This window comes from Sminthopsis crassicaudata, chromosome 1 (genome assembly GCF_048593235.1).
Source record: "Sminthopsis crassicaudata isolate SCR6 chromosome 1, ASM4859323v1, whole genome shotgun sequence".
Lineage (NCBI taxonomy): Eukaryota > Metazoa > Chordata > Mammalia > Dasyuromorphia > Dasyuridae > Sminthopsis > Sminthopsis crassicaudata.
In genome coordinates this window covers 705,596,426-705,622,135 of record NC_133617.1, presented here as the reverse complement: position 1 = coordinate 705,622,135, position 25,710 = coordinate 705,596,426, and the positions used below count along the sequence as shown (strand labels likewise).

Here is a 25,710-nt window from a genome sequence, read left to right as displayed (position 1 = left end):
TGGAGGGCTGGGCCTAGAATCAGGAATTGTGAGTTCTAATCGGACATAGATGTGACTGGATGAGTCTTAACCTCTGCTTCCATTTCCTCATCTGTAAAATAGTAATGATAGTAAGAATACTAGTTATAGTAATAGCATCTACCTCCCAGGTCTCATTATTGGGAGAATAAATTAAGGTAATATTCGTGAAATGCTTTACAAACCTTAAAATGTTTATAAATATTAGCTGTTATTATAGAAAGTCTACATTGGTCTGTTTAACAGTCTGGGACCTCAAAGTATAGAATTGTAACCATCTGATCTGGATGGTTACTGTCTGAACTGTAGGAACACAGATTTTCCTACTTACCTTGTAAGGCTGTTATAGAGCTTCATTCTTTAGGCCAGAGATGCAAAGTTGAAGCCCTGAGGCTTCAGCTGTCTGTACTCCCAGGAGTATTTGTTTTTATATATATGTTTTTATATATTTGTATATTTGTTTTTATATATATATATATAGTTTTATATAACATATGTAATAAATATTTATATAATCATAATATTTATATATCTGATTATATTTATATAATAAATATTTATATAAATAATTTATATGTATCTATCTATAAATTTATTTATTTTCGCTATAGCAATTGGGGTTAAGTGACTTGTCCAGGGTCATATTTGAACTCAGATCTTTTTGACTTCAAGGCTGGTGCTCTATCTAAAGGTTAAAATAAGGCTGTATTTTGTAGCTATTTCTTTTTTACTTTTCCAAGTTCATGAAAAGATAGTTTTTAACATTTCACCACCTGCAAAACCTTGTGTTTTTCCTCCCCCTCCCATTTTCCCTCTTCCCCTGGACAGCAAACAATCCAATTTAGGTTAAAAACGTGCAATTCTTCTAAGTATATTTGACTAGAAGATATTTAACAAAATAAAAACACAGTAAAACATAATTATATTTTAAAACTGTTAGCATGGATCCTTCTATAATGTCCCTATTTCTTGCTAAGTTTGACCTTGGAGCACCTCCCCCTCTCAAATTAGAAAGGGCTCCACCCTTTGGATTTAATGAAGAGTATTTCTCTTATTTGATAATGCAAATAATATTAATCTTTGGCGATATCCGTGGGGGGTAGAAAATCCCTATTTATTCCTTTCACTTGCTCCTGGAATGACTTGAACTACTTAGTTTAAAAAATTACTAGAGATTGAAGGATTTGGGTTAACTACATCCCACTTGCTGATCTCTTCCTATCAGTGCAGCCCCATGATATGCCCATCCACCAGGATTGCCTTTGCCATGAAATGTGGGAACAAGTAGGAAATTAAGTGAATTAACTAAGTGACCTTTCTTTAATGAAAGGCCAGACTGGAAAATTCTTCCACTGGGCTAAAGAGTAGTTATTCCTCTGGGTCAGTGCTCTCCCTGTGAGATCACTCCCACAGATTTAGGTGATCAAAGGGATACAGAGAAAGTGATTTCCTACAATCTCAGGCACCGGCTAGAGGTAGTTTTTGAGCCACAATGGGTCCTTGACAGACTTTTTTTCTCCCCTCATTTAATAGTAGTTTATTTTTTTCCTAATTATATTTAAAGATAGTTTTCAGCATTTATTTTATTTATTTTTTGGTAGGATTTTGAGTTCTAAATTTTCTTGTCTCTCCCCTATGCCAAGCAATCTGATCCAGGTTATACGTGTATATTAAAATTAATTATTTCCATATCAGTCGTGTTGTGAAAGAAAAATCAGAACAAAAAGAAAAAAGGTGAAAAATATTATGCTTTGATCTGTTTCCATACTTCTTTCTCTGGCTGTAGATGGTATTTTCCATCCCAAGTCTATTTGAATTGTCTTGGATCATTATATTGCTGAGGAGAGCCAAGTCTGTCATAATTGATCATCATACAGCCCTGCTGTTCCTATACTTATTGCATGCTCTCCTAGTTCTGCTCACTTCACTCAGGAGCAGTTCATGTAAATCTTTCCAGGCTTTTCTGAAATCAGCTGCTCATCATTTCTTATAGAATTATAGTATTTCATTATATTCATATACCACAACTATTCAATCATTCTCCAATTGATGGGCATTAACTTCCTTGCCACTACAAAAAGAGTTGCCAAACACTTCTTGTCAAGTCTTCTGGATCTTCCTTCACCTGGCACCGCAGCAGGTACCATGTTCTTCTTCTGCCCCCTTCAGCATCTTTTTAATATTGTCTTATCCTGTACACTGTTGTTTGTCCTTCATTCCCAAAGAGGACAAGTGACATCATGAAGGTGATATCTTGACCCCTATAGAGAGTGAGCTCCTTGAGGTCAGGAGCTGCCTTTATATATATCAGGGGCAGATAGGGAACTCAGTGGGTAGAGCACTGGGCCCAGAGTCAGGAAGAACTGAGTTCAAATCCAGCCTCAGATACTTCTTAGCTGTAAGACTCTGGGCAACTCACTTCATCCTGTTTACCTCAGTTTCCTCATCTGTAAAATGAATTGGGAGAAGGAAATGGAGAATTACTCTAGTATCTTTGCCAAGAAAATCTCATGGACAGTACTGGCAAACTATATTGGCATCTACCAATTGAACAAGAAAAACTCTTTGACTTTAGGCCCAGTACTCTTATCTATTGCACACTTGACTTTGGCTGTCCTTTATTTTTCAGTTGACTCTTGAATACATGCATTTATATTTAGGACTAAATAATTCATGTTTACATAATAGGATCTTTTTTAAAAATAAGGTTTTTTTATATCTCTTTTTAACATATCATAATTTCCTCCAATATTCATCGTCCTCCTGGAGTTATTTTATACAAATGATATTTTTTAAAAACAAAAAATGTAAAAGAGGAAAAAAAATCAGCATAACTGATAATAGCATAACTCTGAAAAGATGCAGTTTACACACTCATAGTTCTCTTACTTTTGCAGAGAGATTGATACAGATATTTTCTTATATCTCTTTGAAGCCTTGCTGATTCTTTCAATTTTGCAGCATTCATTTTTAATTGTTTTGTACGTGTTCTTTCTATTTACATTTTCCATAGTCGTCGAGTATATTGTTTTCTTGGCTTTGTTTCATAAAGATATTCTCATGCCTCTCTGTATTCAATATATTTGTCATTTCTTATATTACAGTAATAATCTATTACATTCATGTACAGTAGTTAGTTTAACCATTTCTCCAATTAATGGGCATCTACTTTGTTTAAGGTATTTGCTACTACAAAAAAGTGTTGCTATAAGTATTTTGATATAATATGAGCACTTTCTTATCAGTGACTTCTTTGGCCATGAGAGTGGTAGAGGAATCTCTTGGGCAAGAAGCTATTGGCATTTTAGTCACTTAATCACATATTTACAAATTGCTTTCCTAGCATTTCATGAATCTTAACCAAATGATATAGATAGGGTGAGTATTATTATTCCAGTTTTACAGATGAGGAAACTATCACAAGATTAGTGAAGTGACTTGCAGAGTGTCATACAGTAGCAATCAAAGCTAGAATTTACATTTCCATGTGGATGATATTTACGTCTTTGTGATACTTATTTCTTTCTGGCTGCTTACAATATTTTTCCTGGGTTTAATTTTCCTAGGAATTTGGGTTTAATATTCCTAGCAGTTTTCATTTTGGTATCTCAGTTAGGAGGTGATCAGTGAATTCTTTCAATTTCTAATTTCACCCTTTAGTTCTAGAATATCAGGGCAGTTTTCTTTGATAATTTCTTGAAAGATGATGTCTAGGCTCTTTTTTGATCATGCCTTTCAAATAATCTAGTAATTTAAAAATTCTCCTGGATTTATTTTCTAGGTCAAGTTTTTTTGTTTTTTTTTTCCCCCAATGAGATGTTTTACATTGTCTTTTCATTCTTTTGGCTTTGTTTTATTGTTTCTTGATTTCTTATAAAGTCATTAGCTTCCCTAAATGCACACTCAATTCTAGCTTTTAAGGAATGATTTTCTTCAGTGAGCTTTTGTGCCTTCTTTTCCATTGGGCAGTTCTACTTTTTAAGTTGTTGTTTTTTGTTTTTTTTTTTTCCCCCCCAGTGAATTTTTGTGCCTCTTTTTCCATTTGGCCAATTCTGCTTTTCAACACATTTTCCTTATTGGCTTTTTGCACCTCTTGCCATTTGGCCTAGTCTGTTTTTAAGGTATTAGTTTTTTCAGTATGTTTTTTAATGTTTTTTTTTTTTATTTCCTCTTTTTTTTTTTACCAAGCTGTTGATTTTTTTTTCATGATTTTTTTTTTTAATCACTCTTATTTCTCTTTCCAGTTTTCTTCTGTCTCTCTTACTTGATTTTCAAAATCCTTTTTGAACTCTTCCATCACTTGAGAGTAATTCATATTTTTTTTGGAAGCTTTGGATGTTGGAGCTTTGACTTGTTATCTTCTGTGTGTTTTGATCTTTACTGTCACCATAGTAACGTTCTGTGGTCAGAATTTTTTTCTGTTTGCTCATTGTCTCAGTTTGTTTCTTGACTTTGTTAAAGTCTTTGTTTCTTGATTCTTTGTTAAAGTGGGGCTCTTCTGCTTCTAGGTTAGAGAGTTTGTTGTCCCAAGTTTCAGAGGACATACAGCTGTTTTCAGACATATTTTTAGGGACTATAAGTTTTCAGTTCATCCTGGTGTTGCGATCTAAGGAGAGGTCTTTACACCTCTTGCTGCCCTGGATTTGCGAGGATGCTTCCTGCTCCACTGTGGCTAAAACTCTGGGATGCGAGTGCTCCTTTTCCCGGGACAGCCCTTAGGACTTTGGCCCAGATTTGAGTATGGGCAAAGAAAGCAACAGAGTCCTGCCTCAGTGTCAGCCAGAAGCCCCTATGATCTCCTGAGCGGTTGCCCTTACATCTGTGGAGTGAGTTTCAGAAGCAGACTCAGTGGCTCGCTCCTGGTTTTCTGGGGCCAGAGCTATGCTGTCTTGGCCTGCCCTGGACTGTGCAGGTGCAGCGGACCTTTCTTCCTGATCTCCTCACTTGACTTTGGCTGGAAAATGATTCCACCCTTCTGTGGATTTTGTCTTTCTAGGAATCGTTTTATGGCCTTTTTAAAAGGTGTTCAGAGGGGTTTGGTGGAGAACTTAGGCATCTGTCTGCCTTTTGTCTGCCCTCTTGGTTCTACCTCCATTTTACATCTTCCGAGTCTACTTCCTTTTCTAAATTCTCCATCCCTGTTACTTACTGCATCATTCTTTCTTTCTTCCTTTCTTTTTTTTTCTTTTTTTCCCTGAGGCTGGGGTTAAGTGACTTGCCCAGGATCACACAGCTAGGAAGTGTTGTGTCTGAGATCATATTTGAACTTGGGTCCTCCTGAATTCAGGGCTGGTGCTCTATCCACTGTGCTACCTAGTTGCCCCTGCACCATTCTTTCTTTTCTAGGTTTTAAACTTTGAAATCATACATGATTTCATCTTCTCCTTTTTCCCAGTCTGTTAAAACCTATAATTTCTTCCTTTGTGTGTCTTCCCAGGAGGTACTTGTACTTTAAGATAAAATTTTCCAATCAAATGATTCTCTAAACTGATGCAAATATATAATGTATAAGTAGGAAATGGCTTGTTGCTTCTTTTGGCCTTCCTTTCTTCCACTAGCACACATGAAAAAGAACTGGAATCCAGAAAGAATTGGCAATCTGCTTCTGAAAATTGCCAGTCTTCTCCCTGGCTTAGCTGTCTCTCCTCTTCCCTCTCCTTTCCTCTCTTTCTTTCCTCCCCAACCCACTCCTGTGTATTCCAACAGTAACCTAATTGCCCTCCTCATTCCGATGCATTGTACACATCATCATTAGATTTTTCAAAAGCAATTATTTTATCTTTTTATAGTTCAAAATCTGTATTATCTGCATATCACTGCACAGCTCTGCTTCATTTAAATCCAGTTCAAATGCCCCAACAACAGAATTAAAAATTAAAAGGCAAGACACCCCATCCCTTTCCTATTATTTTCATGTCTTTGCTGGTGGAGCCTTGAATCATGTTAGTGTTTGTTGAAATGAAGCCAGAGATTGTTGCAGTTGTAAACAGATGGAACCATTCTGGAAAGCAGTTTGGAACCACGCTCAAAGGGCTACAAACTGTGCATATCCTTTGGCCTGGCAGTACGGCCCCTAGGTCTGAATACCAGAGAGACCAAAGAAAAGGGGAAAGGAGCTACATTTAGAAATGATAAGCAGGATAATTTTACAAATACCTAGAAAGATTTACATGAACTGATGCAGTGAAGTGAGCAGAACTAAGAGAACATTGTATATAGTAAAAACAATATTATAAGATGATCAACTGTGAATGACTTAGCAATTCTCAGCAATATAATGATCCAAGACATTCTAAGGCCTTATGATGAAAAATGCAATCTACTTCCAGATAAAGAATTGATGGAATCTAAATGCAGATTTTGATACTATTAAAGATGCTTTTAAAAAACTTTATTTTCTTGGGCTTTTTTTTGGCCTATTTTCTTTTGTAGTATGGCTGATATGGAACTATTTTTCATGAGTGAAACTTGTATAATCTATATCAAATTGCTTATTCCCTCAGGTTTAGGAGAGGAGTAGAAAGAGAGGGAGAGAGTTCAGAATTTTTAAAAATGAAAGTTAAGGTGTTTTTACATGTAATGTTAAAAACCATATGTAAAGAGAAGGTACAAGGAAAGCAATTTAAAATTTGGCTTTTAGATAAAGCCAATAAAATAAATGTTGCTAGGCAAGATGACACCAGTTTTGGATGTGAAGGGGACAGGAACCATAGTTCTCATTAGAGTTGTCTATGGAGGAAAAGAAAAAAACCCAACACATTGATTAAAAAGTCAGTATAAAAGCCCAAAAAATCCTCGCAAAACAACAAAAAAAAAGCCATATATAATAAGTTTAAAAAAAAGTGTCAAAAGAACAGAACTTTTTTTCTATTGGAGATGGAGATTGTCATGCAGTTGTTGGAGTACTTGGTGTTATTAGAAGAAAAACCAAGAACTAACAACTCTTATCACTTTTTCTTGGCTCCCCCCCAAATTTTTTTTATTTAAAGAAACAGAATAAGAAAAAAGAAATCCAGAAAAGGAATACAAAACAAAATGAAATAAACAAAAGAAATATTATCATGTACTCAGCAAAACATCAGGGAAAATACAAAATATTTAACAACAAATTATCAATTCATTGGTAAATTATAGTCACAAATGTCCATCTTTTCTTTACTTGCTTGTGAATTGTTCTTTTATTCTCTGCTGTGTGCTTTTTTTACTTTATTTTTTTTCTTCCATTTCATCCCCCCCATCCCTAAGTAAGTTATAGTTAAGAAAGAATATATTTATACATTTGTAGATATACACACACACACACACACACACACACACACACACACATCTCCACACCTAAACACACATATCTTTCCTATCCCTGCTGACCTTTAATTCTGCTCCTAACTTATCTTACTATTTTTTAACCTCCCCCCACCCCTGCATCCCTTCCTTGTCTTATTTCGTCACCTTTAGCTTCCCCCATCTTGATCTTCCTCCCTTATTTCTTAACAGATTTTGGAGGGTGCTATACCCTTCATGGTATATATGTAGTGTTGCTTATTTAGTTCATTTCTGATATGATATTTCAGAACTACAAGTCCTTTTTCCTCCCCCATCCCCATGTCTCTGTGACTATTTTCTCATTTGTATGACATTACTATTTTTTACTCTGCCCCAGTCTTTCTTTTGAGCTGCCCTATTGTTGATGTTAATCTTACACATATGCTCTACATTTCCCATGTAAAAAAAAAAAAAAAACCACAATAATTTATCCATGTTGAGTTCCTTGAAATTAATCTTTGATATTGGCTCTTATATGTTAAATTTTCTATAAGTTCAGGTTTGGTTGATAGAAAGTCCTGAAAATATCTATGTTCATTGAATGTCCATTTTTTTTTCCTCATTTAGTATTATAGATAATTTGGTTGATATGATATTTTTTGCCACAGACCTAATTCTTTTGATTGTTGGTAGCTGATTCTAAGATCATAAAAAAAAGGTCTCTTATTGTGGTTGCTGATAAGTTCTGTACATTTCCTCTATATTGTTTTACCTTCTTTGAATTCCATTTCATTGTGGGGTATCTTTTCTAGAGACAAGAAAAATAATTATAAATTTAAAGTTGGCCATAATAACTTAAAATTTTTTTTTTTTGCTAAGGCAATTGGGTATAAGTGACTTGCCCAGGGTCACATGACTAGGAAGTATTAAGTGTCTGAGGCCAGATTTGAACTCGGGTGCTCCTGACTTCAGGGCTAGTGCTCTATGCATTGTGCCACTTAGCTGCCTCATAACATTTGATTTTAAAAACCAGTGGTTTCCAAATAAAATAGAAAAAAATCTCTGCAAGCCACATATTGACTTAGAAAATCACAAATTAAACATTATGTATGTTCTATTTTTATGTATAATGTTAGACATTTCCAAATCACATTTTAATCTGATTTTACCACACAGGAATTTTGGGGACTGCAAGTTTTATACCTTTGGTGTATATGTTGATGCTCTATTAAGATAGACACCTACCTACATTCTAACAAATTATTACGCTTCCATAATATTTTGGGTTTTCACCATGGATAAAATTCTTATGATAGGATATATTTTAGATTTTTTTTTCTTCTCTTGTGCAGGTTGATCCCAAGGATGAATCCCATAGCTCTGAGCTTGCAGCTGAAGCTCCGAGTCATAATAATTCTGTGGAGGAAGCAGGGGTGACCCAGAGGACTAGGAGGAGAGTCAAGGACCAGGGGTCCACAGTGATTTACCTAAAGGCCCTCCAAGGCATTTTGGGGAAATCCATACCAAGAAAGAAGAAGAAAGAGGCTGTGGAGCCACAGCAGAACCAAGATGCCAGCCCCAGAAGCAGAGAAGGACCTGGCAGGAAGAGGGGCGGGGTTTCCCTTCCAGTTAAGGAAAAGCAGTTGCACCTGCCAGAAAGCAGCCGGGAGGAAGAGGAAGCTGCTAAAGGGAGTCTCAGTAGCATCAGGACAGTTAGGAACTCTGAAAGCACCTCAGATGAAAAGTCACCTGGGAACCTGAGGATAGTTGCAGAAAAAAGCAGAGAGTCCCACTCAGAAGAACAGAGGGTGAGTAGGGCTCACATTGTGTTCCTTTTCTGTTCTTTGATTAGGTGACATGGGGTTTTTTAAAGTCTGATCTATTTAGTTTAACAAGCGTACTACTATGTTCTAGCATCAAGAATACTATAAAGACAACTACGAAATAGTAGTTACCCTCAAGGAACTTACATTTGACTGGGAGAGGAGAACAACATGCACACTAATAAAGCAAGCATATATAAAATAATTGTAATAGAAGAGAAAAATATGCGTGCGTGTGTGTGTGTGTGTGTGTATTTGGAAAGGGGGAGGGCTGACAATTTGGAGAATCAAAAAGGCTTAAAATAACAGGTAGCATTCCAACTCAGCCTTGGAGGGAGCATTCTGAGCATGAGGTAAGGGGAGGATTCTATGGAACATGGGATGGAATTTTCTTGTATGGGGTATAGCAAACAGGTAAATCTGGCTAAATTGTAGAGTATATGAGGGGTAATAATGTCTAAATCTGGAAAGAGAGATGAATAGGTGGAATAGAATTTTCTTTGGAAAATTTTAATATATATATTTTTTATTTTAATAGTTTTTATTTACCAGATATATGCATGGATAATTTTACAACATTGACAATTGCCAAACCTTTTGTTCTAATTTTTCCCCTCTTTCCCGCCCCCCTAGATGGCAGGTTGACCAATACCTGTTAAATAGTTAGAGTATAAATTAAATACAATATATGTGTACATGTCCAAACATTTGTTTTGCTGTACAAAAAGAATCGGATTTTGAAATAGTGTACAATTAGCCTGTGAAGGAAATCCAAAATGCAGGCGGACAAAATTAGAAGGATTGGGAATTCTATGTAGTGGGTCGTGGTCATCTCCCAGAGTTCTTTTGCTGGGTGTAGCTGGCTCAGTTCATTACTGCTCTATTGGAACTGATTTGGTTCATCTTATTGTTGAAAATGGCCACGTCCATCAGAATTGATCATCACATAGTATTATTGTTGAAGTATACAACGATCTCTTGGTCCTACTTATTTCACTCAGCATCCGTTCATGTAAGTCTCTCCAGGCCTTTCTGAAATCATCTTGTTGCTCATTTCTTACAGAACAATAAGATGGAATAGAATTTTTAATAGACTGGTAGTTTTTTGTTTTAGGAGATGGTGCTGCTATTTCTAGGATTCTTGAGCTTACGTATCTGCTTATAGCTATTTTTTCCCTAGCAAATTTATTTATTTTTAGTACACATTGTTTTATGAATCACATTGGGAGAGAAAAATCAGAGAATAAAGGAAAAACCACGGGAGAGAGGAAAAAAAACAGAAAAAAGAAGTGAACATAGCATGTGTTGATTTACATTCAGTCTCCATAGTTCTTTTTCTGGTTGCAGATGGTATTTTCTGTCCAAAGTCCATTGGGATTGCTTTGGATAACTGAACCACTGAGAAGAACCAAGCCTTTAATAGTAGATCATCTCACATTCTTGCTGTTATTGTGTACTATGTATTCCTGGTTCTGCTTGTTTCACTCAGCATCAATTCATGTAAATCTTTCCAGGCCTGTTTATAGGTATTGATGATAGCTGGGAGAGTAGGTCCCTTATCTGTAATGTTTTTGCCAAAGGACCTGGGCTATAATTTGTGCCCACAGTAGTCTGGATTTGCCTGTTCTAACCGAGGATCTTGGTTTCTTTGTCCTGGGACATCTCCATGGTAAATTCAGGGAAGGATGAGACTGGTCTCTTGTTGCTTCAGTTCAGCTGGCTTGCGTGGGTATTAATCCCCACCTTAGACCAGGCCTGATTTTGGCTGGTCTGGTGGTTCAGATTTTTAGAATACCAATAGGACCTCAAACTGAGTGTCCCCTTGACATCTCATACTCCCATATTCCATTTGAACTTATCATCTCTTCCTCCCAAGCTCTCCCTTTCTAAACTTCCTCCTAAGGCTGAAGACCTCACCATCTTGCTGGTCATTCAGACTCACAGTCTAGATGTCATCCTCAACTCCTCATTCTCATTCCCCATCTCTAAGTCGTGACCAAGGTTGTGAATTTTACTTTTCTAACATCTCCTGTGTTCTCTGCCTTCTCTTCTCTGACACTATTATTATACTCATGACCTTATCCCCAGACTGCTGAAATTTCCTGCTGGTCAGTCTGCCTGCAACAGATCTCCCTACTCCAATTCATCCTCCTCTCAGTGGTCCAAGCGATCTTCCTAAAAGGGCACGTCTGACCACATGTCTCCCACTTACTCAGTAAGCCTGATGGTCCTTCTCACCTTCAGTATCAAATATAAAATCCCATTTGGCTTTCAAAGGCCTTTCTTTATAGACTCTCCTCTCCTACCTTTCCAGTCTTACACCTTTTCCCTCCTCCCTCATACTCTTCAGTGCAATGACTCTGGCTTCTTGCTGTTCTTTGAATAAGATATTCCATCTCCCAACAACAGCTGGCCTCTAGGCATGAAATGTTCCTCTTTCTCATCTCCACCTCATGGTTTCTCTGGCTTCCTTTGAGGTCTACTTATAATTTCACCTCCTACAGGAAGCCTGTCCTCATTCCCCTTAATTTTAGTGCTTTCCCTGTTTATTCTTTCCTATTTATCTTTTCCATATTCTATCTTTTTACATATATTTATTGACATGTTATCTCCCCGTTAGATTGTGAGTTCATTTAGTGCAATGACTGGCACATAGTAGGTACTTAATAAATATTTATTGATTGAATGACATATGGACCCTTGTCTAACATCTGAACGAAAGGTGGTTTAGCCACATCAGAGAAATAGTATTTAATAAAGATACATTATTCTCTCCTTCGCTTTACTTCTTTTTTGGATGTCCTAGTCTGTCAGAAGTTAGAAGCTTGATGGGGAGGAACTTTTCTGTGTGCTTTTTATATTTAGGCCACCAGGAAGTTCTCTGAATGCCCTGAACTGGAATTACAGGTCAATCAAATCTCTAGGATGCTTTCAATATAAAAAACTAGCTTGGACCACATGGCCTTTATTGTTCTGATCTCTTTCAGTTGTTAACATTTTCTTCCTTCTAAACACAGCTTTGAATTTTCTTATCACATATTCTTTTATTAGAATGTAAATAAAGTAAGCTTCTTTATGAAAGGACTGTTTAATTTTTGTCTTTGTATTTCTAGTGCATATAGTAAGTGGCACATAGTAAGTGCTTAATATTGAATTGAATCAAATTTTTAACTTCTTCAAGGAGTCACCATCAAAAAGGAAAATTATGAAAGGTCATTCATTCTTCCATTGGTAGTAAGGATGGTGCTAGACAGGATCTGACCAGTTTTAATCCTAGGTCTTGCAAATTTACTCTGCTCTGTTTCATGGGCACAGACTACACATTTAGTTCTGTCCAGCTGTTTGGGAACTCCTACCGAGGAGAGAGATAAAGAGCATTTTTGTCCCTTGTGCCAGGGGGATTTGGTGGCCAAGAAAGTGAATAGTTCAATTACAAAGCTGTTCTCCTTAATTATAGTTTTTCTGCACAGTTAACAGCAATGTTGGGTAATGATCAAATAGGATAGATTTAGCTCTTCCCAGCAATACAATGATCCAAGAAAATTTCAAAAGATTCATGAAAAATGCTATGCACGTCCAGAGGAAGAACTGATGGAGTCTGGATGCATATTGAAGCATACTATTTTCTTTCTTTCTTTTATTTTTTTTTTGGTGATTTATCCTTTTGTTCTATTTCTTCACAACGTCACTAATGTGGAAATATGTTTGACACAGTTGTATATGTATAACTTATCAGACTGTTGTGTTGGGGAGGGGCAAAGGGAGGGCTGGAGGAAAAAATCTCTATGTAATTGGGAAAAAATACTATTTACATTATAATCTATAGCATCATTTTCATTCATGAAAGATAAGTCACATGATTATTTCTGTTGTCTTCCACAGCCTAAAGAGAGGGAGGTGGTGATAGAAAATCCTTCTTCAGAAAGTGACTGGTCAGATATGGAAGATATTCCCACCATGGGGTTCTCCCAAGAGGATTCTGTTTCTTTGAACATCTCTGTAGTTTCAGAACCTTCGTCTTCCAGCACTGATTATGTCATGTACCCAGCGCACTTGTACGGCAGCCCCTGGTGTGACTATGCTAGTTACTGGGCTGGCAGCCCTAAGCCTTTCTGTTATCCCACCACCAACAGTATTGGTGATGCTTTGAACATAATGGGAAGAAATAAGAGCCAGCTCAGTGATTGCTCTGCCGAGACTGCTAACAGCAACTTTAGGAATGCCGCTGTGGACTTGGAAGTGGTGGAAGGGAGGCCCCATAAGTCCTCTGAGACCTGGGAACAAGAGAAGGTGGAGGAGAAAAGAACATTCCGTGAAGAGGCGCCTGGATTTTCTCGACAGCACACGTCCGGCTCCTCCTACCAGGGAGGCTGGGGGAGCCAAAGTTCCGTGGGCTTCATTGACACCCACTGTCACTTGGACATGCTTTATTCCAGGTTGTCATTCCAAGGAACTTTTTCAAAATTTAGAAAGATTTATAGCAGCTCCTTCCCAAAAGAATTTCAAGGTTGTATAGCTGACTTCTGTGACCCTCGTACCCTCACGGATTACCTATGGGAGGATCTGTTGAAAGAGGACCTTGTCTGGGGGGCCTTTGGTTGTCACCCTCATTTTTCCCGATACTACAATGAACGTCAAGAAAGAAATCTCCTTCAGGCTTTGAGGCATCCCAAGGCTGTTGCATTTGGAGAAATGGGACTGGATTATTCTTATAAATGTACTTCTCCTGTTGCAGATCAGCGAAGGGTAAGGAGATACCTTTTTTTGTATTGTTGCTTCAGTAAGCCTGTACTGAATTATGATGTTAATAGCTGTGATATTTTTATCTATCATAAAAGTTTGTGTAGCACTTTTTTATATATTATCTCATTTGACCCTCACAACAACTGGCTGTCATATTTATCACAGGTGTTTATATCCACAATATCCAGCCACTTGTGTGGTAGAACACCAGTCAAACCCAGACCATTCGTTTGACATCAAATTTGTTGTTCTTCTCACTGAACCCTACTGCCCCTGGAGATTGATGTCTTAGCAGCCGTCACAATGTTGTACGTTCTCTCATTTTACTTTGCTAGCTGTTCATTTTCTTTAGGGAAAAAAAGATCCATGAAGAAAGAGAGATGCTCACAACATGTATTACCTTCAAGTTATATTCTAAACTGACATATTACCCTTACAGTTTCATTCATTAGAGGCCTGGCAAGCTAGGGAATAGAAAAGGCTAGTTGTGTTTATTTTTCCTTTGGAGGAAGAGCTAGTACCTGGAGTAAATCACTGAAAGTTATTCTTTATTTGCAGTTCTTTACATTAAGAACAGTCACCAACACATTCAGTACTTGAGATAACTTGGGTCTTTTTCCTGAGAAGGTGTGCCGCTTGCAGTGGATTATAGAGATGCAAGGGGCCTTTCAAGATCTAGTCTAGTTAGTGTCTTAGACTATAGCACCTTAGCATTTTCCAAATGCTTTATATATCTTCTTTCGTTTTATCCTCACAGCAATACTGTGAAGGAAGTGTTGTGGATGTTATTATTCCCATTTTACAGATTAGGCAGCTGAGGCAGAAATTGCATCTGTTTTTTCCACTGCTGTGAGGCTAGGTGGTATTGCCATGGATAGAGCCCTGCCCTTGGAATCAGGGAGACCTGAGTTCAGATGTAGTCTCAGACACTGACTGGCTCTGTGGACCTGCACAAGTCGCATAACCTTGGTGTTCCTCAGTTTCCTCAGCTGTAAAATGGGAATAATAATTGCACTTATCTTCCAAGGTTTTTGTGAGGATAAAATGCACTTGGTGTGGCACTTGTCACATAGTATGTGCTATAGAAATACCAGCAATATTTTTTACTCCACACAGCTTCTCATGTTGTCAGAGTGAGAAAGCTTGAGCTCAAACAGTTAATGACAGAGCTGCTCAGTCCAGTGTTTTTTCCTGTTATACCATATTGCTCTTGTTATTTTTTAAAAAATAATTTTTTGTTGATTTTCTATTTCTTACATCACCTAGTATCCATGTATTACTCCCCCTCCCAGAGAACCATCATCAGTAACAAATAGTACTTTTTTTGAAGAGGAGAAAAGAATCAGTGCAATTAATCAATACATAGAATAAGTCTGAAAACATAGGTCCTCCCCCTCACATTATATATGTTTTATATATATGTCTGTCTATCTATCTATCTCTCTATCTACATACACCTCTATGAAGGGGTAGGTTAAGGTAAACTCATCTCTTCATTGAAGTTGTTACATTCACTTTTTTTTTTTTTTTTTTTGCAATGCAATCTGGATTAAGTGATTTGCCTAAGGTCACACAGTGTCAGTTGTCTGAGTCTGTATTTGAACTCTGGTCTTCCTCCAGGGCCAATGCTGTATCTGCCACCCAGCTACCCCTGTTATATTCACTTTTGATCTTTTAGTGTGTGGTTGTTCTTCCCCTTTACATCATTCTAGTCACTGTGTATATTGTTTTTGCTTGCTTTACTTTGCTTTCTTTACTCTCTATATAGATCTATGTTTCTGTGTTTTTCACATTGATCATTTCTTATTGTACAACAATATTCTATTGTATTCACGTGCCACAATTTGTTTAGCTATTCACCAATTCATGGGTACCTACTTTATTTTCAGTTCTTTGCTACCACAAAAAGTGCTGCTAGAAATACTTTGGAGTATATGGGAACTTTTTTCTGTTAATAGGTTTCTTGGGGTATAAGCCCAGTGGGGTATGCTGGAGTCTCAAAGGGTATAGACATTTTAGTTACTTTTGTCATTTTTTTCAATTTGCATGATATGAGGTAAAATCCCAAGGTTGTTTTGATTTGCGTGTCTCTTATTGGTCGTTTGGAACATTCTTACTTCTTATGGTTATGGTTAATGGTTTGTAATTCTTTCCAGAACTGTTTGTTCATATTCTTCAACCATTTATCTATTAGGGAATGGCTGCATTTCTTTGTTTAAAAAAATTGGATACTCTTTGCATACTGTTCTGACTAGTTTCAACTCCATGGAACAAGATGCCCCTCCAAGGTTAAGCTCATCACTTCTAATCTCAACATCATCATGCTGCTAGCTCAAGTCTTGACTGACATCATCTTCCTCAGCCCTTTCTCCCCCAGAAAAAAAAAAAGATAAGGCCCTTGTAACAAATAAATATAGTCAAGCAAAACAAATTCCTGTATTGGCCATGTCCAAAATAGTATCTCATTCAGCACCTTTTAGTCTGCCACTTTTCTGTTGTGGGGGGGTGTAGAATTCCTCATCTTTATTCCTATGGAATCATGATTGTTCAGAATTTTTACATCTTTCAGAATTTTTTATTTTCTATAGTTCTGATGTTATAGTATAAATGACATTTTTTTCTAATTCTCACTTTGTGAGATGTATCTGTCCATACATGTCTTTCTGGATTTCTCTGAATCTGTCTTTCTTAATTTCTTACAGTATCACAAAATTCCATTACCTTCATAAGTATAATTGGTTCAGTCATTCCTTAGTTTGTCACCTCCACTTATTTTCTGGTTCTTTGCCATTACAAAAAGAGCTACCATCGATGTTTTTGTACATATAGGCCTTTTTCTTATCTTTTTTGGGGGGGGAGGGGGATACAGGCTTGGTGTGATTGTATCAAAGGGTATACATTATTAACAACTTTTTAGGCATAGTTTCAAATTGCTTTTCAGAATGGCTGATCCAGTTCATTTTTCCAAAAGTCAGTGTGTCTGTTTTCTTACAGTTTCTCCAACATTTATTTTTCTTTTGTCAACTTTGCCATAAGATGGTTATGTGGTGAAACCTTAGAGTTGCTTTAATTTGCCTTTTGTCAGTATTGGTGATGTGGAGTATTTTCTCACATAGCTATATCTATATCTATATCTATATCTATATCTATCTATATATGATATATAGCTATATATCACATAGCTTGTATTTTTTCCTTGAAAACTGCCTTTTCATATTTTCATATCTTTTGACCATTTATGAATACTTATAATTAGAAATTTGAATAAATTTCTTGAAAATGAAACAATTAGGGGGCAGCTAGGTGGTGCAGTGGATAGAGCACCAGCCCTGAATTCAGGAGGACCAGAGTTCAAATCTGTTCTCAGACACTTAAAACTTCCTAGCTGTGTGGCCCTGGGCAAGTCACTTAACCCCAGCCTCAGAAAGAAAGAAAAAAAAAAAAGAAAGAAAGAAAGAAAGAAAATGAAACAATTATCAGAGAAATTTCCTGCTAAGATTTCTTTTCCCCAGTTAGTTATTTCCGTTATAGTTCTGGCTGCATTGGATTTGTTTGAAATGTTTTTAATTTTATATAATCAAAACTGCCCACTTTATCTTCTGTGATCATTTTTGTTCCTTGTTTGGTTATGAACTCTTTCCCTAATCACAGACCTGTGAAATTCAAACATTCATTTGTGTATGATGTGACATATATCTCATATCTGAATTATTGTCCATTTGGATCTTATCTTGTTATGTGGGTGTGAGGTGTTGTTTTGAACCTAATTTCTGTCAGACTTTTGAATACTTTTCCCAGAAGTTTTTTGCCAAATAGCGAATCTTTATTCTAGTAGCCCGAGGTCTTTGGTTATCTTATCTGTATCTTATCTGTGCTACTAATACAATCCCTTTATTTTTTAACCAGTACCAAATGGTTTTGATGATTACTATTTTGAGTTCTCAATTTGAAATCTAATATTGTTAAGACCCATTCCTGCCTACTTTTTTTAAAATTAATTTTATAATTATAAAATTTTTAACAGTATATATGCATGAGTAATTTTTTTTTATAACATTATCCCTTGTATTCATTTTTCCAAATTTTCCCCTCTTTCCCTCTATTCCTTCCCCTAGATGACAGGCAATCCCATACATTTTACATGTGTTACAGTATAACCTAGATATAATATATGTGTGTAAATCCAATTTTCTTGTTGCACGTTAAGAATTGGATTCCGAAGGTATAAATAAGCTGGGTAGAAAGACAGTAGTGCTAACAATTTACATTCACTTCCCAGTGTTCCTTCTCTGGATATAGTTGTTACTGTCCATCATTGATCAACTGGAAGTGAGTTGGATCTTCTTTATGTTGAAGATTTCCACTTCCATCAGAATATATCTTCATACAGCGAAGTGTACAGCGATCTTCTAGTTCTGTTCCTTTCACTCAGCATCAGTTCATGCAAGTCTCTCCAAACCTTTCTGAATTCATCCTGCTGTCATTTCTTACAGAGCAATAATATTCTTCTTGGGAGTCTGATTGGTATAGCACTAAATAAATAGATTAGTTTGGGGAGTATTGTCATCTTTATTATATTCCCTGCCTACTTTTTTTGTCCTTTTGTCATGATTCTTGACTTTTGGATTCTTCAGATAAATTTTGTCACTTTCCCTCCCCCTTTTTGGTTATTATTTATTCTTTTTTCACTGGGCTGCTTTCATGAACCTGATGATCTCCAGAAACTTATTTTGTAAGAAATCAACCTTGAAACTCCTACCTCTTTAGCACTTCCATCCCTGGGGCCCTCCCTTTTTTTGGATGTTCCTCTCAAAGTTCCCCCAAAAATCTCCATTTGAGGAAGACATTGAAGACATTCACCTTATCATTTACTAGGTGGCAGCTCTCCTGGTTTTTATGATTTTCAGAAATCTTGCAAGATGTTGTCACCTCCAACATATCTCTTCAGATCATTATCCACTTCAGCTGCAGGGCTTCATAATGTCCCTCATTACCCACTCCTACTATTTTCAACTTCTCTTTCTGTTTGTTCCCCCTCATTACATTGTGAGCTCCTTGAGGGCAGGGACTGTCTTATACATTTCTTTATATTCTCCGTGATTATTAGTACATTGCTTGGCACTAAATGTTTTTTAATTGTCTCTGATTGTTGTCTACAAAGTGGTAGTTTGGTGTTTTCCATATCTTTTAAAGAAGAATAAATAAAGAGGGGCAGGAGTGGAAGGCATTTCAGCAAACTCAAAAATGTCAGTGGTCTAACTGTATGAAACATTCCACAACCAGTAGGTCCCCCTGACCCTTAATATAAAAGGTGTATTTTCTTGTGTTTTTGCTGATGCTAAGCTTGGTTAGTCTAATGGCAAAATATTTGGTTTAATTTTGGATTTTTTTTTGGTGATTCACTGGTTTTGTTGTAGTCATTGTGTTCTATTTCCCTTTATAAAAGTTTATATTTTTCTTTCACTTCTTTATATGTAAGTTAATAGGTCGTTCCCTGATCAGTGGCATGCTTTTTTTCTTAATTTTAATGTGTTACTTTAAGCTCCTACACCTCATTTTTTGAAGTCGGTCTTGGATTCAGAAGAAGAAATTAAAGCCATCTGTAGTCATATGAAAAAATGCTCTAAATCACTATTAATTAGAGAAATGCAAATAAAACAACTTTGAGGTATCTATCAGGTTAGCTTAGAAGACAGGAAAAGATAATGATAAATGTTGAAGGGAATGTGGGAAAACCAGGATGCATTGTTGGTGGAGTTGTGAACTGATCCAACCAGCTACCATTGGAGAGCAGTTTGGAACTGTGCCCAAAGGGCTAGTGTCTCTACTGGGCCATATCCCTAAGAGATCATAAAAGAGGGAAAAGGACCTACATGTGCAAAAAATGTTTGTAGTGGCCAGGAACTGGAAACTGAGTGGGTGCTCATCAGTTAGAGAATGGCTTAATAAGTTATGGTGTGTTAATGTAACAGAATAATATTGTTCTGTCCGAAATGATGAACAGGCTGATTTCAGAAAAGCCTGGAAAGACTTATATGAACTGATTCTGAGTGAAGCCCACAGAACCAGGAGAATGTACACAGTAACAACAAGATTGTGTGATAATCAACTATAATAGACTTAGCTTTTCTCAGCAGCACAGTGATCCAAGACATTCTAATAGACTTGGGATGGAAAATGCTGTCCACATCCAGAAAGAGACTATGGAGACTGAATGTGGATTGAAACATACTATTTTTACCATTTCTTTTTGTTTTGTTTTCTTTTTTTTTCTTTCTTATGGTTTTTCACTCCCCCCCCCCCCCCCCAGGCAATTGGGGTTAAGTGATTTGCCCAGGGTCACACAGTTAGGAAGTGTTAAGTGTCTGAGATAAGATTTGAACTCTTGTCCTTCTGACTTTAGGAGTAGTGCTCTATCCACTGTGTTACCTAGCTCTACCCCCTTCTTTTTTGTTCTGATTTTTTTTTCCCCAACATGATTCATATGGAAATAATGCTAAAAATGATTAAACATGTGTAACCTAAAAAACTACAAAAGAAGTAGGTTTTAGAGGTTTTAAGTACTACCTAAAGATTCCAGTCATTAAAACATCTCTGTGTGTATATGTATGTCATATAATTTTTTTAATGGGATAGACTAAAATCTGCCTACCAGTCAATACACTACTGTAGGTCCTAACTATGTTGTAAAGGTGTAGCTGATCTGTTTTCAGAAATGTTATCTATGTTGGATGGACCAGGTATCCCCAAAATAGCGTCTACGTTTTGCTTTTTACCTTTCAGGTATTTGAAAGGCAATTGCAGTTGGCTGTGGCTTTGAAGAAGCCCTTGGTGATACACTGCCGAGAAGCAGATGAAGATTTACTCTCGATTATGAAGAAATTTGTGCCTGTTGATTATAAAATCCATAGGTAAAGACATATTAAGAACCCTGGAACTGTAATTCGGCTACAGTAGCACACCTGAAATTGGGGAACTTCGGATTAATGTTCTCTTGGGAAGATTTGGAATTTCCAAATGTTTTAGAATTTGGGCCAAGGCAGGGGAATCAGGCTGTAGAAGGTTCACTCTTAAATATCACATCTGTAGCACAACGAGAAGTTGTTCATTCTTGCCAGAAATACTTGAGTACATTCAAAGGGAACTGAAAAACATTTATTTTTCTGTTGACTATTTTTCTGTTTTGGGGTTGGAGAGTTCATTTCTCGTTTCTAAAAAATTCATTTTTGATAAGATGCAGGTCCCTGGTTCTCTCCATAGGAACCAAACCAGCAAAGGCAAAGAGGAAGAATGCCTCTTGGTTGCCATTAGGAGAAAGTGAAAAAGTGTTCTCTGTGTTTGAGCACAGGCCGGTGCAGTTGCAGAGTGAAAAGTGTCCAGGACTTTTTGAGTCATAGATGGTCCTGGTGGTGGCTTTCTTCGTATGGTTGCTCTCTGGCTACAGGCACACCAGTCTCTGACTATCTGGAGCGGTTTTTACCCTTTCTTTTGGAAAGACTTAGATAACAGAGCAAGAAAGTGAGACCTAGTGAGAGGTTGTGGTATCAAATAGGAGACTGAGCTGCAGGCTCAAATGTAGATTAGTCATTGTTCTGTGGATCATAATGGGGGAAAGTGAGCCCATGAGTGGAGGAGGTCAGAGCTTGGCATTCCTCCTTTAGAGCACATGTCATCACTGGTATGGGCAGTCTCTTTCAGAGAGACAGGACCTAGGGAAGGCTTTAGTCAGGGAGCTCCTAAGCGCCAGTGGTGCCTAAAGTATAATAGGGGAAAAACTCAGAAAGACAGGCAGGAAAGGAAGAGATATGTATGGCTGTGAAGCTGGGGTAAAGAGGACCACTCACAACTGCTGTGTCTCCTGCCATTCTTTGCCCTTCTTTGCTCTAATTTCCTGGTTGGATATACTGAGTGTCAGGGGAGAAGATTGACCAGCATTTCCTTTTCCTCTCTCCCAAAGGCACTGCTTCACTGGTAGCTATTCTGTCATTGAGCCCCTGTTGAAGCACTTTCCCAACCTCTCCGTGGGATTCACGGCGCTTGTCACCTATTCTTCTGCCTGGGAAGTCAGGGAAACACTGAAACAGATACCTTTGGAGAGGGTCATCGTGGAGACGGACGCTCCCTACTTCCTCCCTCGGCAGGTAGAGCTGTCTGTGGGGATCCTTGGGCCGGGGAGATGGAAGCCGATTTAGGGCCTTGGACTACAAAGGGGCATTCGGGGGAGGTGTGGTTGGAATTGGTCTTACCCCACAAGGGCAGCAGAGATAGAGCCCAAGTGACCTTTCAGGACCCCACTCTGGGACCTTGCAGATCTCTCCTTTTTGTTGCTCTGCAGAACCAAAAGGCCTAGGGGGAGGAGAAGATGAAGGGCAACCACTCTCTTCCCTTCCACCCACATCCTGCTGCAGGCAGTGCAAAGTCCTACCCTGTAAAGGGTAGTCCAAGGAAACATGGGACCCTGCCTCTCACCCAGAGCCCCACATGACCTAGGACTCTCCCTGCACCTGCAGGTAAAGGGGTCTCTAAAGGGCAATCCCAAAGAGATCCTTGCTGGGGAAAGGGTGTGGGTGGGGGTGGGGGCGGGCGGGAATCTTACATTACTTGAATGATTCCGAAAACAAACGGTTGTTCTAATCCCTTGGTGTCTTCCAGGTCCCCAAGAGCCTTTGCCAGTATGCCCACCCAGGTCTGGCCCTTCACACAGTTCGAGAGATTGCTAAGGTCAGAGGTGAGCCATTCTCCCAGACCTTGGCCACCTTGCGACAGAATACCAGCCGCCTTTACAGCCTTTAAGAGAAGGCAGGGGACATAGGCTTTTCAGCAATCTGCCCCAAATTGTATTTTCTAAAATTCTGTCTGCATTTTTTCCAGTACAGAGAATGTAAACATAGGAGATTACCCTTTAAACCAGATTTGCCTTGAGGTGAAATTTGGTGGCTCACAGCCTTTCTCTTCCTCCCCTCACACTTCCAGGGAGACCCAGCCCAGGGCCCTGTGGGCCAATCCCATCCTACAGAGTGCTTGGACTGTGATAGGGCTGTCTGGAAAACCTGGTGTGTGGTCTGTCAGGGGGAGGGGAGTTTTCTTAGCAGACTCACTGGCCCGGAGCTGTCAGGGTAAACAGGAAGCTGGCTTGCTAGCTAGCTTGCACCTGGGGGGGAGGGGAGTCTGCACCTGCCAGGGCAGAGAAGGTCGTGGACCGAATCTCTCCGCACTGCAGTCTGTGGTTAAACAGCATGAAGTTTTTCAATAAAGTCATCTTCTTAATCAGGCGTGTATGGGTAATGTCGCTAATTTTCTTTTTAAAACACACTTCAATAGGAATGTCCTTCTGTAGGAAATGAAGTCTATGTGACTATTTGGAGACTTGTCTTCTCATACCACTCTCCTGATAAGCCTTTGAGATCGTCCTCAGATAAGATGCCGCTTTTGGCCTGTGTTTGGTTTGCCTGTGTTTGGCTCTCTTTCCACTGGGCTCAATAACTAAGCAATAGAAAGGTGTGCAGATGGCCAGTAGTAACCCTCTTGGCTAGTAGACACTTGGAGGACACCCCACAGGTTTTGCATGGGAGGAAACCCAAGGGCGAGTTTTGGGCAAATTTAAAAATGGTCGAGTTCAGTTCTCCGTAGTGTCTGTCGACTAGTATCACTTTGGATTGCCTTGGCCTCCAATTCCCACCTTTTTCATGGAATATTTATTGGACTAGTAATGGGGATAAAATGCAGCTTCTATTTAGTCTGTGGCAACTGCATTTTGTTCTCCTCAAATTGAGTGGTAAATAACTTCTCCAGATGTTTGTGTCTCTTCAGTGTTTTTTTCCATGTGAAACAAACAGATTTGCTGTCTTTTTTTTTTTTTTTTTTTTTTTTTTTTGCTAAGGCAATTGGGGTTAAGTGATTGCCCAGGGTCACACAGTTAGGAAATGTTAAGTGTCTGAGGCTGGATTTGAACTCAGGTTGCTTTGACTTCAGGGCTGGTGCTCTGCTCTATTCACTGCGCCACCCAGCTGCCCCTAATCTGCTTCTCTTTTAAGCATAGAGGATGCACTGAAGCTCATTCTGTCTCCTAAGCTTTTTCGGGGGGTAGGGGGTGTCAATATCTCTTCCATCTCTTTGTTAGGCTTTGAGCCTGCTGGGCCAATGATAGTGTAATTCTGGTTTTGTATTGTGCTTGGCCGCATTGTTTGGTGTTCATTTAAGGTGTATTCATAATGGACTCCCTAAAGTTAAAATGATTGAAGGTTGTTTCATGTCCACTCTAAATTTAGAAAGATCTTTGATCTAAACCCCTCTTCAGTGAACAGATTGGTCTGGCCTAATTACTCTGTCACTTAAAAGAAAGTTCAGTTAGTTGCAGTTAGCTAGCTTTCACTTTGATATCTCAGAAAATAGATTGAGTTAAAATATTAATTTTTTTGTTGTTTAAAGTCATTATAGGTAGTATTTTCTTCTCTTATACATGTGATATTGCATTCACCATTGTCAGAAGACCTATGTTGGTTCCCACATGTGCCAGCTTGTTTTTACCATTCATTATTTACTGTTTCTCATTTTTATCATATGGAAAGTTAGGGGCAACCCTGATCTTCCTGCACAGGATTTGGGAGCTAGCCAACTGTTTTTAAAGTGCTTTTATTGTCACCCAAGTGAACTGTGAATATTAACTAATCTCTACCAAATGCAAACTCACTGTTTTACCTTCTACTTAGCATTATAGAGGAATTGCTCCCTAAATCTGAAATGAAATGAAAAATTGAGGAGGATTAAAAGAATGAAATGAATAGAAGTTGGCGATCCCATGCATTTCCCCCTTCAGGGAAAGGTGCTTTGTAGACTTCTGGATTATTGTTTAACAATCCTGCCTCGAATGTCAGTTAGCTGTTGGAGGTTGACAATAGTGGGCATTATTTTCAGCCCAGCTTTTGGAAAGGAACTTCTCTCAGTTGTGCTACCAGCAGCTCCACCAAGTTTTCTGATTCACTCTTTCCAAAAATAAAGTGATCCTTGAGCTGTCTTCCTTGTTTTCCATGTTGGTTTTGACTGCTCTGTAGGTAATATAAGGGATATGCAGAGATGATACCTGGTTTTATAATTCAGGATAGAATGGATGAGATAGCATTTCATAGGATTCAGAGCTGGAAAGAACCTTTTGAGCAGGAGTTCTTAATACTTGGGAGGTCTGGTGAAATTGACAGTTCTCTTATGCACAAATATGTATAGAATTGTAAAGGAAACCAGTTATTTGGAAATAATGTCAGCATTTTTTCCTGTGTATTTATTTTACAAAAATGTTTTTTGTAAAAAATTTCACAGACCCTACATTAAGAACACCTGCTTTATAAAACTGTCCAAGCCCTTCATTTTATAGAGGGAGAAAATGAAGTCGAAAGGTGAAATGAATTACCATAGTAAGGAAGGAAAGGTGGGTGTGACTTTCTCTTTTTGTGTCAGCTTTATATTACTGAGATAAGATCCTAGGGCATCCTGTTAGAATTTTAGTTAAGCTTAAGTAGGGAAAAGAAGCATTAACCATAATTTATCTTAGAGTAGTAAGGCATTAAAAAGAATCCTTTTCCCTGGACACCTGTCCAACTTGGACAGATTCACATTTGTGATAGTGTAAGGAAAGAAAAATGGACAAAATAAGCTCCCATTTTCACCCAGGTGGTACCTTCTTTTCTACTGGAGGTGAGGTGGATGGAGAATATTTTTAAAAATGTGTTTGTAGCCTTGTTGATGCCTCCTGAAAATTGTGGAAAAGACATTGTTATAAAAAAAATGATACTTGGATTTATTGATATCTCACTGAGGGCATGCCAGAGCTGGAAGGGCCCTTAGAAATAATTGAGTCTGAGCCATATTT

General features: G+C 38.0%; 1 protein-coding gene across 2 annotated transcripts in view; it reads left to right on the top strand.

Annotated features, from left to right (window-relative positions):
* The window catches only part of TATDN2 (TatD DNase domain containing 2), a 35,064-nt gene extending 11,945 nt beyond the window's left edge, over window positions 1-23,119 (top strand). For both annotated transcript variants that reach the window (XM_074283943.1, XM_074283942.1), the window contains 5 exons: window positions 8,634-9,089; window positions 12,987-13,850; window positions 20,631-20,758; window positions 21,805-21,988; window positions 22,500-23,119. In XM_074283943.1, coding sequence (XP_074140044.1) covers window positions 8,634-9,089; window positions 12,987-13,850; window positions 20,631-20,758; window positions 21,805-21,988; window positions 22,500-22,640 — 1,773 coding nt within the window. In that variant the 3' untranslated portion in view covers window positions 22,641-23,119. The remainder of the gene's footprint in view (window positions 1-8,633; window positions 9,090-12,986; window positions 13,851-20,630; window positions 20,759-21,804; window positions 21,989-22,499) is intronic.
* Window positions 23,120-25,710: the final 2,591 nt, after the last annotated feature.